The sequence below is a fragment of the Leptopilina boulardi genome, unplaced genomic scaffold (genome assembly GCF_019393585.1).
Source record: "Leptopilina boulardi isolate dan_hultmark-lab unplaced genomic scaffold, ZJU_Lbou_2.1 LbouV2_315, whole genome shotgun sequence".
Lineage (NCBI taxonomy): Eukaryota > Metazoa > Arthropoda > Insecta > Hymenoptera > Figitidae > Leptopilina > Leptopilina boulardi.
The window spans coordinates 956370-972694 of NW_026137880.1; the positions used below are offsets into that span (position 1 = coordinate 956370).

The 16325-nt window shown below is 30.6% G+C and overlaps 1 protein-coding gene across 1 annotated transcript in view; it reads right to left on the reverse strand.

Annotated features, from left to right (window-relative positions):
- LOC127283887 (protocadherin Fat 4-like) overlaps positions 1–16325 on the reverse strand; it is a 232664-nt gene that overhangs the window by 101234 nt on the left and 115105 nt on the right. Inside the window, exon 4 of the mRNA XM_051308999.1 lies at positions 12879–13213. Coding sequence (XP_051164956.1) covers positions 12879–13213 — 335 coding nt within the window. The remainder of the gene's footprint in view (positions 1–12878; positions 13214–16325) is intronic.

Below are 16325 nucleotides of genomic sequence, written 5' to 3' on the forward strand. Positions count from 1 at the left end.
TGCGCAGTAGAGTTAAGTGCACCGTAGACATGCGCAGTAGGATTAATTTTAATTTTTTACATGCGCAGTAGTGCTGAGTACTCTTGAGACATGCACCGTAAAATCCGTTTATCTTTAAACTTGCGCAGTGGGTTTAAATGCACTTTTGACATGCGCAGTAGGATCAATTAAATTTTTCACATGCATCTCATGCATTGTAGACATGTGCAGTAGGGTTGATATGTGAAAAGTATAATTGACCCTACTGCGCATGTGAAAAGGTCATTGGACCTGAACAAAATTTTTTTCTTTTACGAAAATTAACATTTTTGATCAAATGACATATTTTATAGAATGTTTATTTTCCTTAAAAATTGAATTTTTTACACGTGTCGATTATGTTTTGACGTCGAAATCAAATTTATTTTTTTATTACAATTTGATCTAAACTTAAAACTTTATTGAACAAATTTATTTTTAGATTGCAATTTGACGTTGAATTGTTTTAAAAAAATGAATTTGATATTAATGTTAAATAAAAATAATAATTTTTTCGTTTTTGGTGTAAAAAGATATGATTTTTTTTTAAATTATAATTTTTCTTTAAAAATGTTATAAAAATTGATCATCAACTTCAACCGTGCTCGCTATATTTTTCCTTTAATTTTCATGCAAAAATACACTTCTATACTAAATATGAATTGTCTTGGTCAAATCGTTGATTGAGGAGAGAAACACGCCAATTCAGGCGAATGTTGAGAAACATGACAATTTAAAAAATATTAGGGAAACCTGCCATTCCAGTGAAGATTTCAAAAACATGCCATCTCAGATGTCAAATTTTTGTTGATTCTTTTAGGTTGGTAACACTGTAAACGAAAAATTTATGAGTCAAAATAATTAATATTTTGTTGAATATTGATGGCTAAGTCGGTAGAACCTTTAATAATTTAATTATTAATAATTATACTTTTCTTAATTTTTATTATTGATTTCAAGAATAAAATTTTGTTAACTATAATATAACATTCTCAAGAAAGTGTTACCAACCTAAAACAATCAACAAAAATTTGACATCTGAGATGGGATGTTTTTGAAATCTTCACTGGAATGGCAGGTTTCCCTAATATTTTTTAGATTGTCATGTTTCTCAACATTCGCCTGAATTGGCGTGTTTCTGCCCTCAATCGACGAAATATTGTGTGCGCTAGGGGGATTAAACGCTTTTTTCGAAAGTTTTTATTTTTCCTTGACAATGCTGAGGCATATGTAGCAATAGTTTAAAAAACAAAACAATGGTTTTTCCAAAATACTTACTAAAATCACAGATGCTGAGAACATAATAATTAAGACTGTTTTTAGACGAACTTATAAGACACCTTAATAGAAAAAATGAATTTGGAGACAAGTTTTTAAAATTTGAATTATTTTATTATAAAATATATTTTAAATATAAAACTTATAATACTTAATATTACTGTTTTACATTTAACTATATTATAAATATAACTGAGAAAATAATATTGAGTGATATAGAAGTTAGTACTGTAGTTAACGTCATAAAAATAAAAAAATTTGAAAAATTGATTAACATCAACAAAAAAAATTATTTTTACAAATTAATTCTATGAGACAGTAGGATTAATCCAAAATATAATTGGGAACGTTTAAGGTAGTATTATAGTTTAGAAGCAACAAAAAACGAGTTCAAACAAAAATTGTTTTCTCGTCGATTACTTTATATAAAGGAAATAAATCTTTTGTATTATATTACTTTCCAATAGTACTTCAAAAAAAATGAAAGAAAAATTATTTATCGGATCTGTCTGGTCTCCAAAGGCAAAAAAGGGGTATTTTTGGGCAATTATGTAATCCGACAGTTTTAAGAACATCGTTTCGAGAAAAACGCATTTAAATATTTGATTCCTAAATGTACAAGTTTTTGCCATAATTTGACATTGTACTTTCGTATTTAAATTATGACTAGAATTTTGCAATAATCATTTCTTATGTGACAAAAACCGCTACACTTAGGTGTGTAACTTTTTTATTTCTTCGAATTTTTTTTTATACTTTGGGATTATATGTGTACGTCCGCATGAAAAAGGACTACTTTGTCGATTTTATTTTAGGAGATAATTGCAATTTTCTAAAAGTGGTTCAGATTCTTGATTTTTTTTTATTGTTGAAAATCAAGCTACAAAGTGTTCCACGTTAAATTGTGCGTTCACGATGACTTCATTGTAATTAAAACAACTAATATTCTTATTTTTAATTTTTAATTAACATGGTAACTAATGGTATATTTGATCTTCGAACTCGTTTTTCTCTAAATTAGGTTTTTGGTACTTGTAACTTTAAATCTTTATAACTTGTCGAATTTTTCACTTAGAAGGGCTTAAGACTACTCAAATTGTTCGAAATTTAATCAAGAATGCCCTTATGTAGATAAGTCCAATAGTACCAAAATGGTCCCTTTTTATGCGGACGTACACATATTACTATGATAATTTTGAACACGAAAGTGCAACGAAAAAAATCTGTCCTTAGTGGTATAAACTGTAATACAACCTCAAATACAATTCAAATGGGAATTAAATAGCACTCTAAATCTGAATTATTGGATGTTGGCTAATTCAAATAGCTCGGATTTGATTAATGTGAATTTTTTAAAAGTTAACAATTCAAACAATAACAAATGTGCAACTGACTGAATTCCATATTATATAAATAATAGGAATAAAATGAAAAAAAGTACTTTTGATTTTAGTCTTTTAAAGTCGTCTTTAACCTTGAGAACTGCGTCCGGACGCGCTCGACCAAGGAAAGCTATTAATAAACAATGTTAGAAGTCAGTTTATTAGAAAAGAAAAATCTTGTTTAATCAAAAAACCTTTCAATATGGTTAGGTTTGCTTACTTAAACAATAATTAAACAATTAAACATTTATTAATTCATTTAGTAAGTAAATATGGTTATTTTTAATATAAATTAGTAGATATTGAGTAATTGATAGTAGTTTTTAACTAATTAAGTCTGTAACGAATGTACAGATATCTAAATTATATATTATATAGACAATATAAATGAAATAAAATTATTTTTGACTCGAATTTTCTATCGTCGCCTTCAGCCTTGAGAAATGCGCCTTGACGCACTCGACCAAGAGAAGTTATTTAAGTTTTTTACAAGTTATTATTTCAATTAAAAAATTTGGTTAAAAAAAACCATTTCTATATGGTTGAGTTTGCTTATTCTAATAGTAACTAAACAATTAAACTTTTTCTAATTTATTTAGTTAATAAATATCACAAAGAGTGCTACTAATTTAAATAACAAAATTTTAACTAATTCAGATTTAGAGTCATAGTTTTTATTATAAAAATAACATTGAAAAACAAATAAAAAAACCTGTACTTTTTGTCTAAGAATTCGTCAGACGTGGAAAATCTATTGGAGAGCTTCATCCTCAGAAGAATCCTCTCTTCTGTCTGAATTCCTTAATTTAGAATTTTCAAGATCCTGAATTCTTCCGAATAATTCCTGATCATCTGGAATTTCTTCTTTCATATTAATTGAAATATCATCTTCTAAGTTAAGATTTACTTTTTTAATAGTATTTCTATACCGCTGCTTGATTACTCGCAAAACTTTAAGCATTTCATTTTTAAACTCAGTTTTGCCTGAAGGTCCATCGAAAGATCCACAATTTTTCGAAGATTCTGAAAAGAATAATAAAATATATGATATTAATTGAAGAGTTCTTTAGGAAAATTTTTTTTCCATACTCCAGAAAAATATCGTTTATATAAAAAATAGTTATTAAATATACAAAATTCATTAAAATGTTGTACACTTTTTTATATTAAATATTTTTTTAAAATTAATTTATTTTTAATATTCTTTCGTTAATATAATAAATTGCTAATAAATTTAATTTTTTTAGTCATGATGTTAGTTTTGCTCGTTACACGAGTAATGGGCATACGCTCGTGAGGCAACGAGTATCGAACCATATTTTTCTTTATAAGTGCAGGCATAACCTCGTTTGACAGCTACTTGCAGCTATTCAAAATGTCCGACTCCCTCATTGTGCGCGCGGACGATGAGCAAAATGTTTTGGCCACCGCTTAACGGTGAGCAAAATACTTTGCTCATCGTCCGCGCGTACAGTGAGGGATTCGACTATTTTGGATAGCTGAAAGTGGTTGCCAAACGAGGTTTTTGCATGCACGTATAAAGAAAAATTATTTTACGAAATTGACACAATTCTTAGGTTAATAAATTTTATTATATTACTTACTTGTTTGATGAACGGTAATTGACGCTAGTCACTCTGTTGTTTTTAATCAAATAGACACTGACAACAAAAACTTTTGGTAAGGCACTGGCTGACTGCCAAATCTATACTGACCGAATAACTCTCACTCTACATACATTACAGCACGCACGAAATGCAAGTATAAAGCAGCACTCACATGAATGTAATAAAGCTACTTTTATGCATGCACGAAAAATTCGACACACGTTATGCGAGATACAAGCGACGTAAGAGCACGTAACTGCCGGCATTACATGTACACATGTGAACTCTCAAATGTCACACATTTCGTGACACCAATATGCAAATTGAATGCACGCAATTAAGGTGCATTAATTCAGACATAAAATGCGACGCCTGACATGCGACTAACGTGAGACGCAGGAATGTTATCTGGGTAATTAATGAAATCCGTTAGTTTCCATGACATGTTATTAACTATATTAAAAATTGATTTAATAATATTAAATATTATTACACACAGTGGTCTTGAAGCAAAGGCAGGGTTTATGAAAATGGATGGAAGATTTTCCAACGCAGAGTTCTTACAGAATGCCTCTAGATTCCAAATTTTCAAACCCCGAAATCGTACCTGATCGTAATTTAAAGATACAGAGGTTTTACCTTATTCAGGTCTAATTAAGAGTATTAAATTACTCATTTTGACTTTGAAGCTGTAGAGGTTACTTTAGATCAAACAGTTAAGCTAATTTTTGTTAAATTACGAATAAGAAAGTTTTTGTAAACACTTCCATATAGTTTTTTAACTCATTCATCTCATATACATGCACTCAGAACGTGATTTAACCAATAACAGGTCATTGTTTCAGTTAGTTATATTTTGAATTTGTATACGGTTCTTAAACAATATGTAAACAGTTTTCGAAAGATGTTCTGTATGAAATAACTTTATTTACTATATACTGTGAAAATAAAAGTCACCTGGAACTGCAACCAAACACATCAGCATTGTGATTTAACAACATATAACGACTATAATGCTATGCAATGGACAGTACGAAAATGTGTACTCACGATGAAAATAGACGTAAAGTCTGCGGAACTTGCGGTAAAAAAATTTCCTTTGGAAATAGGAAGCCAAATGAATTTCTTATAAATAAAAAATATGAATTATTGATAAAGAAATATATAAATGAAGATTATGACGTGAATAATAAAAAATATACACTAAGCATTTGCAGAACTTGCTATCTTATACTATTCGATGCAAGTAAGAACATTTTTACAAGGCCTTTACCAGTCATGCCAGATTACAATCTTTTGGTTTTACCTAAAAGTACTCGCACAACTACGAACTTGTGTAATTGCTATGTATGTTTAACAGGCAGATATAAGGGTCATGAGAAAGTTGTGAGGGGTAAAGGCCATAAACGAAATTTACAAATTGAGATTAATCCAACTAATGGTCTTTATGGATCCTCAAATATTGACGAACTTCCAAAGCAAGATAGTCAAAAGAAAGAGAAAACTACTGTAGAAGTATGCAGCAAATGCTTACAAGAAATTGGTAAAGGTAAGAAACATCCATTTAATAATGTTGGAGGCAATGTCTTAAAAATAATCGAAAATCTTCCCGAAATCAAACAAGAAAACATTGCGTCAACTGTGATCAGAACAAAAATTGATTCTGAAGATAATGCAAATCGTCATATTAGAGATAAGCAAATTGAGTTAAGTACGAAGGGTTCTAAAATGAGGATTATCGTCAATCCGACTGAAAAAAAGATATTACATTCAGTGAAGAGCGAGCGCTTGGATAATTTGCGAGTGAATCTTGCAGTATCCGGTAAGAAAATGAAAAATATTGCTAACTTTTTAAGATCAAATGTTGGAAGAAAGTCAGTACCGTTGATTACTCTAAGCACATGTCACAAAAATCAAAACTTTTACAACACATCTATAAAAAAGGTAAATACTTTTTTGATTGTGACAGTCAAAAACAGAAGAAAGACCAGTAGTTTACGCGGATGCGACAGAACTTTTTGATGCAGTTGTTATGGAAAGAAAGTTTGAAGGAAATGTTTGTGTTAAAGCAATGGCTGACATAGGCGGTGAATTTTTCAAAATTTCTTTATCAATATTTCAAGAAAATTCAGATGATAATGATGTTGATTCTGTTGATGATTCAACATATCAGGCTAAAAATCGAAGAACTCTTTATTCCGAGGGTGGCAGCGCGAGTAAAAAAACGAAATTGATGAGTGTCATACGTCTTGTACTGCTATGCATTGTTCCTAACATTAAAGAAACATATCAAAACGTAAAAATTTTGTTTGATATCACGAAAATCAATAGCATTACCTTCAAATTCGTTTCAGATTTTAAATTGTTGCTTATCATAAATGGCCAACAGACGGCAACAGCAATGTTTCCTTGTCCCTATTGTTTTGTGTCACTTGACAACCTCAGAGAAAACGAAACATCTGGACAGGAAGATGTAAATGACACTACTCTACTTCGAAAGCAGGGGATTTCGAAAGTAATATAAAGAGACTAAAATCATACGGAGATTTAAGAAACGATTTCGAAAAGTTCGATCTTTCTGGTAGAAACAAAAAGAACAGCAAACCCTATTGAAAAAAAACACGTATAATTATACGTATAATAATACGTATAAATATACGTATAATAATACGTACTATTATACGTATTATTATACGTATTATTGTACGTATAATAAGACATACGAATTTGAAACAAGAATTATACGTATAATTATACGTATAATTGTACGTGTCTATAATTTTTAATATTTAGGAATATATAAATAAATATGGAATATATTTTTGTTTATTAATATATACCTAAATATTATAAAATATTGACAAGTATAATTATACGTATAATAATTATACGTATAATTCTTGTTTCGAATTCGTATGTCTTAAACGTATAATAGTACGTATTATTATACGTATATTTATACGTATTATTATACGTATTATTATACGTATAATTATACGTGTTTTTTTCAATAGGGAAGAGTTTCACAGCACTATCAACCCTCCTCTATTTACAGAAAGTGATGAAACTACTGTTTTAGAAAAGTGCACAATTCCTGAATTACATGTGTTAATGGGCTTAGTAAAACATCTTTTTTGGAAGGGCTTAGTACCTCTTTTAGGAAAGGATAAAGCTTTAATATGGCCAACAAAATTGAAACTCATTTCCAAAAACTACCATAGAGATAGTTTCGAAGGAAACGCATGTAGAAAACTGTTAAAGGAGGCTCACAAACTAAAAGATCCAGAGATATATGAAAAAGTGGGATATTTAAAAATCTTACCTTTTATTAATGTTTTTGTAATGATGAATAAGGTTGTCGATTGTAGTTTCACATCTGGAAAAGTAGGACCAGATCTAGATAGTCATTTGGCTGAGCTTAACAAAGCTGTGGATGCTATACATGAAATTGAAGACGTTTCCGTAACATTGAAAATACATGTTTTAAAAACTCATGTTAAGGAATGTCTTCAATTCATAGAACACAATAACAGACTAGGATATTGGTCCGAGCAAAGTAGAGAGTCACTCCACCGAGAATTCTCGCAAACTTGGGAGAGATATAAAATGAATACAATCGAAGATGAATTATATTTAGATAAACTTTTTAGAGCGGTTGTAGAATTTTCGTCACTCAATACGTAATCGAAATTTGGATTCCAAGGAATATTGCTATCAGTTAAATTTTTATTTAACAATGACATATATCTGTATAGCGCCTAACGATATTTCATTTATATTTTTATCATTAAAAATTTGGAAATTTAGAAATCTACAAAAGAAACAAAAAAATATGAGAAAAGTAGACAATAATTGAAAATCCAAAAAAATAAAAATACAAAAACAATAAAAAATAAATAAAAATACAAAAAAAAATTAAAAATAAATAAAAATACAAAAAAAAATAAAGGGTCCGATTTACCACTACGTCCACGTCGTTGGTCCTGGGTTACGCTAAAAGTGGTTAATATATTGAAGTATCAGAATTCTTTTGACAAAAGTAGTTAATAAACAAATAAAATTAACCTTATATTAAACGAAAACAATTTTTGGATTCTAGAGGCATTCTGTAAGAACTCCGCGTTGGAAAATCTTCCATCCATTTTCATAAACCCTGCCTTTGCTTCAAGACCACTGTGTACCGAAGGTTGAAGAGATACGACATTTTAGAAGTTGCGGGCGTTTCAAAATTAATAGCTAAGTGTGACGACGGTGAAGTTAAATATTATATAGCATTAGAAGAAACATTCGATATTTTGCAATCTACACATATCGGGACTGGTCATGGAGGACGTGATCGTTTAATAAGTGAAACCTCAAAAAAATACGCCTATATAACTCGCGAAATTATTTCAACTTTTTTGTCGATGTGCGAAACATGTCAAAGTCAAGTCAGAACAATATAGTGAACAATATATATATATTCCAGCTATGAAGAATTGATCATTTACTCTTTGTTTACATCAATACATGACTCAATACCATTAAATTTAATTCAATTTGCCTAAAACGACTTCGGCATAACCCGATTTACCTAGACAATTCGGGAAATGTCTATGAACCTCTAGGAAATTCTGGTATTTCCTGAAATCATAGGTTAAACCCGAAATGCCTAGGCAAATCGGGTTTCGCCATGACTTCGGGTTTTGCCGGTAACATATATATACCGTTGTAAATAAATAGTTTGTTTCAGTTTGTAATTAACCTGTTATTGTTATTATTTTTGTGTGTAATGAATTAAAACGAACCCTGGCTCGGCTCCCCACGTGAAAAGGTTCCCGGAATTTTTGCAGAGTGACTCTGGGAGTAGTTCCCAGAACATTCTGAGAACATTCCCGGAATTTTTTTGGTTTTTTCCCAGAATTCATGGAATTTTCGTTTCAATTAAATAATTGATACTCCGGGATGACTCCAACGTACATCCAGATATCCAGGAGTCAATTGGACAACTTCTTCAGGGAAGTTTAGCTGTAATCAAACCATCAATACTCCAGGATGACTCCAACGTTCATCATGATGACTAGGAATCAATTGGAACACTTCTCCAGGGAATTTTAGCTGTTATCAAATAATCGATACTCTAGGATGATTCCAACGTTCATCATCATGACTAGGAGTCAATTGGACAACTTCTCCAGGGAATTTTAGCTGTAAACAAACAATCGATAAACCAGGATGACACCATAGTACATCATAATGACTAGGAGTCAATTGGACAACTTCTCCTGGGAATTTTAGCTGTAATCAAACAATCGATACTCCAGGATGACTCCAACGAACATCATGATGACTAGGAGTCAATTGGACAACTTCTCCAGAGAATTTTAGCTGTAATCAAATAATCGATACTCCAGGATGACTCCAACGTACATCATGATGACTAGGAATCAATTGGACAACTTCTTAAGGGAATTTTCGTTTCAAACTGATTCTCAATAATTAAAAGAATTATAAACTTGGATTTAATATTAGGATTCTCACAAAATTATTGTTGTCCCACTTTACTTTACCGAAGGGGTGAAAATCGAAAAAGAAGGGTTGATTTTGAAAAAAGGGGGTCAAAAATTTTTTTTTTTAAATTTTGTATACATTTTTGAAAAGTACGTGAAAAATGCATCAAAATTCATTATAGATAAATTAAAATCCATTAACTTTTGTCATATAGTTATACGGATTTGAAAATGACAATGTTACCCTTAACGTCAAAACTTCAACCCCCTCTACTTTTTACAAATATTTTTTTAATGCGTTTATATTTTAGGGATTTATTACTATCATATCGGACACTAATTTACCAAAGTATGAAGCCAATCCCAGAACATTGACTTTTTGGGCTGGGGCGATTGAAAAAGAATCTCTCATATAAGAGATGTACATGACATGATATATTTTTTTGGGGGGGTTTCATAGACAAGCTGACATGTGCTCAGAAGAGTACTTGATGTTTTAAGCGCCCCTAACTTCATAAAAAATGTATTTTCAATGTATAATCTAACCGGATTGTGAAATTTTAAACACAGAAAAAGAAAAATAACCTATACATTAAAGCCTCATTAATATTATTTATGATATAATTAAAAGTTAATGAATAATTGTTGCGATTAAGTCGGGGCTTTATCTAACCCTTTTAAATTACGACACTGTCCACGTCGAATTTTTCTTAAATTGACTACTAAATATTGAAAAAAAGAGGTCATATATTGTTAAAGAGACTTCTATTAAATAAGAAACTTCGTCTTCTTCTCGTTTTTTCCCCACTTTAGTAGTAGTCAATTTACTAAAAATACATATGAGTTTAACAAAAAGTGATACTTAAATTTTCTCTGTGTAAAATTCTCTGAAGAAGTTGACCAATACACTCCTGGGTATCCGGATGTACGTTGGAGTTGTCTTAAAAACTCGATTATTTGGTTGAAACGAAAATTCCCTGAAGAAGTTGTGCAATTGACTCCTAGTCATCATGATGTACGTTAGAGTCATCCTGGAGTATCGATTATTTAAGTACAGTTTAAATTCCCTAGAGAAGTTGTCCAATTGACTCCTAGTAATCATGATGAAAGTTGGAGTCATCCTGGAGTATCGATTGTTTTATTACAGCTAAAATTCTTTGGAGAAGTTGTCCAATTGACTCCTAGTCATCATGATGTTCGTTAAAGTCATCCTGGAGTATCGATTATTTGATTACAGATAAAATTCCCTGGAGAAGTTGTCCAATTGACTCCTAGTCATCATGATGAAAGTTGGAGTCATCCTGGAGTATTGATTGTTTGATTACAGCTAAAATTCCCTGAAGAAGTTGTCCAATTGACTCCTGGATATCTGGATGTACGTTGGAGTCATCCTGGAGTATCGATTATTTGATTACAGTTAAAATTCCCTGGAGAAGTTGCCCAATTGACACCTGGGTATCTGGATGTACGTTGGAGTTGTCATTCGATTATTTGGTTAAAACGAAAATTCCCTGAAGAAGTTGTCCAATTGACTCCTAGTCATCATGATGTACGTTGGAGTCATCCTGGAGTATCGATTGTTTGATTACAGCTAAAATTCTTTGGAGAAGTTGTCCAATTGACTCCTAGTCATCATGATGTTCGTTAAAGTCATCCTGGAGTATCGATTATTTGATTACAGCTAAAATTCCCTCGAGAAGTTGTCCAATTGACTCCTAGTCATCATGATGAAAGTTGGAGCCATCCTGGAGTATTGATTGTTTGATTACAGCTAAAATTCCCTGAAGAAGTTGTCCAATTGACTCCTGGATATCTGGATGTACGTTGGAGTCATCCCGGAGTATCAATTACTTGATTGAAACGAAAATTCCATGAATTCTGGGAAAAAACCAAAAATTTTCCGGGAATGTTCTCAGAATGTTCTGGGAACTACTCCCAGAGTCACTTTGCAAAAATTCCGGGAACCTTTTCACGTGGCCTAGCTAAATATTGATTCTTTCAATTACAAACGTTACAACTGGCAGCCCACTTTAGAATGCACGTCCATAGACGTACCCTCACACTCAAGGGGTTAATATGTGGAAATTAAGTTAATAAAGTAACACACTTTATATCACTGAAAAATTATTTCAAAAAGCCTTTTTTACACCAAAATCGCCATTCCCCCCCTTAAATTGCCATATAAAAGTAATGAAGTATACATTCTTCAGAATTAAACATAGAAATATTTTTTAACTTCAAATTTGAATTTTGAGTATAAAATATGTAATAATGTCCAGTCGTTCTAATCGTTGAAACATATTTTCAAACAAATTATGTTAAATGCTCTATTATTTTTACATGAGCATTTAACAAAAATTTGTCCGCTATATTAGGTACGTTATTTTGAATTTTTAAATTTTACCATTATATTTGGATACAGCGACCTCGATAAAGTTAAAGTACCAAATCTTGTTGAAATCTAAGCATTTTTAAAATTTTTTTTCCGCTATATTGGGTTTGCCATTTTGAATTTTTTAATTTTAACCAGCATATTTGGATTCAGTGACCTCAAAAACATTAGAATACTGCACTTTGAACAAATCAAAAAGTTTTTCAAAATTTTGGTAATTTAGTCCTTCATTTTGAATATGCCATTTTGCCATTTTCAAGACTTGAACTTTATTTTTATATTCAATGATCCCACATGCTCACAAAAAAGTTGTTTTATTAAGTTTTACCATGGTTTACAGGTTTTTATACTCTATTTTGTCGTTTTTTTTTATAAAAAATACTAATTTCACTCAACTGACAGGTGCTCAAAAAAGTACATCAAGCATTCTTTATAATTTTTCTGTATTTTACATTTATTTAGCTTTATTTTGCTCCAAGGTTCATTCAATTTGGTCAATTTCTTCAAGAGAAATTAGGTTTTGAAAATGAAACTGCAAAAATAACACACTGTGGCGCCCTGAGCTTATATTTTCAATTAATATTTGCAATATTATCATATAATATTGATAAAATGTTGTTGCACATCACGTTATTCTTATTTTTTAATATAAAAATTACAAATTATATGGATAAGAATATGATTTATGATCAAAAATTATGAAATTACTCACCGACAGATTATATACACAAGAAGCCAATATTAATTGCGATAATTCTTTTGCAGGATATCCAATAGTTCTGGGAATTTTTGAATCCCATACAGGTTTATTATCATTTATATCAGTTATAATAGCAATGATATGCATATTCGAGTGGACAAATGGTATATTTCCTAATGTAACATTATAGTCTGTGTCACGTTTTACTCGATGAGAAGCATCAGGTGTCAATGGACAAATAACCTGAATGATTAATCGTACTTGAGCATTGGACATATTAGAAAAAATTATAGACTCACGGTCAATAGTCCTCGAATTTAGAGTATTCTTTTCAATATAAAACAAATCTGTAAAAATGTTTTGAAAATTTTTAACTAAAATATATAAAATAATAGTTGAACCATCTTATAGATTCTGACGCAAAAAATAACTATTTTTTTTAAAAATATGACAAAACATGCATTTTTACCGTAGAGATATTATAAATAGAGTGGGGAAGGAATAGAAGCGACCATAAGTGCCGACAAGACCCCGAAAGATAGAGAAAAGAAACCGAAACCGTAGTTCTGTCCTTAAATGAAATGCGACAATGCGCAAGCGCGAGGGAATGACATATACACGTGGGAGAAGAACAGACATAGAGTAGTACCGACAGAAGTGGGCCACACTTTGGATTTTAGACTATAGACTGTTAAAAAATTTATAATTTGGAGTTTTTTGCGTCTATTTGTTGAGAAAGGGATTACCTAACGTTTTGCAAGCATAAAATTAAAAACTTTAACATATTTTCTTATAACATTATGTCAAAAAAAAGAAATTCGTGATTTCACGATTTTGTTGTCAGAAGTGGGCCACCCAAGTTTTTCATCTAAAATAAGTAAAAGTATCAAGAATTATTATTGTTATGTTAAATGATTAATTTTTTCAATAAATGTCCGTTAAAAACTTGTTCGGCTTATACCGGCAGTAACAGAAGTAGCACGTTTCGAAATTTTCTTGATTTTTAATGGTTTTACCGCACCAAGCTATTTATCGAAGTTGATGGACACATAGTCAGTTCATATATCTTTCTTTGGTGGCATAATCACTAAAACATCGAAATTAATTTTAAAAAAACTACTTCCTTAATTTATACAAAAACACTTATTGTCGAAACAGTACGTGAATGCTGTGGCCCACTTCTGTCCACAAGCATAATATTAGGCGAAATAACGTGGCGAGAATATAACGCGACAATATGCTAAAATCTTTTTACACTTTTTGAGGTTAGGTCTATTAATATAAAAAAGGCTACTTACCCGATTAAATTCAATGAATAACTTAAGCAAATAACGATATCTTTCTCAATGAAAAAAAGAAAAAGAGTATGTATTTGTTAGCACTAATTGTTAGAGAACACAAATGTGCGTTTTTACACTTGAATGTCTACTGAAAACTCAGCTCCTGTCAATAATTATAAAAAAAATTCGGTTGACAGATATGTCAATTGTAAAAACAAAAATAGCTAGTGGCCCACTTCTCACGGAGGCCAACTTCTATCGATGCTACCCTACGGAATCAGTTCTCTTTTTCCCTCACAACAAAAGGATATTCAGGATATCCTTGGGACGTCCTGGGGATATCGATTTGTTTTCGGCGGTTTGGATATCCCTGGGATATCTTAGAGATGTCCATGGATATCCAGAGGATATCTTAGGGATATCCGAATCGCCAAAAGCAAATGGATATCCCCAGGACGTCCCAGGGATATCCTGAATATCCTTGTGTTGTGAGGGTTCCTTCTATTATGCTGATGCTTAAAGGCCGACCTTTACCAATCTATTTATATCTCTATGATTTTTACGCTTAGATTACAGGAAAAAATTAGGAAACATGATTAAAATTAATAGTCTTGTCAAGGAAAAACAAATTTTCAAATAAAAGTTCCTGTACATGAACCTCCACAAGATCCCATTCGAAAAACTTTTATTGCTGAATGTTAAAAACTTTACTTGTTGCGCAATAAGATTCTACGTCAGCGTAATAAATTTTTTTTAATTAACCCTTTAATGGTCGAGTTTTTTGTATTTACATTAAAAGTAGAATGTTTATTAAATTTTATTATTTTAATATTAAATATAAAAAAAGTATATATGGTATATAACCACCGTTCGATGATAAAAACATTTGTGAATAATTAAAACAAATTATGCATTCTGCTTGCATCTAAATTATAAAAAAGTATTTTAAAGTTCCATAGATATTGAAAATATTAAAAAGCAACCCACTTAGAAGACACCTTTAATTTATTTATAGATAATAGTATTAGTTTTAAACAATCAAAATAGTTATTTTTGATACAAGTGCGTAAAGTGAGTGATTATACGCACGTGTATCATACAACATTTTTTGCAACACCCACCTCTAAAGTTAAGTACCTATTATGACGAATTCCAACTCTCTATTAGAATAATTTCGATTGTATAGAATTAAATAAATCAATCGAAGATCAGGAGAAATATCATTAGGCAGTAGTGTATAAATTTAAAAGTAAAGTTCTTTTTTTAATTTTGTGGTTTTTTATGGTCTAAAACAATCCTTATATTATTTGAGAAAAATTTCGGTGCCTAAAGTGAATTTCGCAGGGCGTAAAGTAAATTTCAGTTTTAAAAAGAGCTTCTTTACACACACTTTTCGGTGTGTAAAATTTAACTTTAGAGGTTAGTGTTGCAAAAAAAATTTTTTTTACTGATTATACACGTTTTGAAAATAACGAAAAAACTAAAGTTATGGCTCAAAATTTCTGAAATGAGAAATATAAATTATTATAAACAAATGAAAATAAAATAAACTGCTGCGCCTAATTTTGTATTTTTTTTTGTCAATTATGATTCCCTATTTTATCACGAGTATTTCAAAAAAAAGTCAGTGACTTTATTAACTTTAACATTAAATAAACAATTGAAATTCTTTCTTTTTAAAAAAAAATCAAAGACTTTATGCAGAAAGTGTTTCGGCTTTTTTTGCCTCCATGACAAACGAGCAGATTTATACTTATATCGTTTTCGTTTTTTTCACACACTTCGTTGTTGTGTTCTACTGCTTATGTGATGGTAAAGAAATTTTTTTGCTCATAAGGTAATTTTAAATAGCAGGTAAAAGTAGGAAATTCTGCCGGCAAAACGTAAAAATACAAAAGTGAGGGACACGTCATTTTCATTTTCTGGAAATTGTATAAAATAAAGTTGAATTACCAACACTTTATTTTCCTTAAATATAGAACTAATATTTCACGAAACATTTTTTTAATCTGGTTTAAACACTATATTTTCGACATTTCATTTATTTGAACATTAAAAATGTCTCCGGGGACACATTACACTTATGACATTTTGCCTGCTTTTTGTTCTGACAATATTATGAAAATCACTTTTATGTCCTTGTAAGTAGAAAAATTATTGAAAATTATTGCTTTTGCTT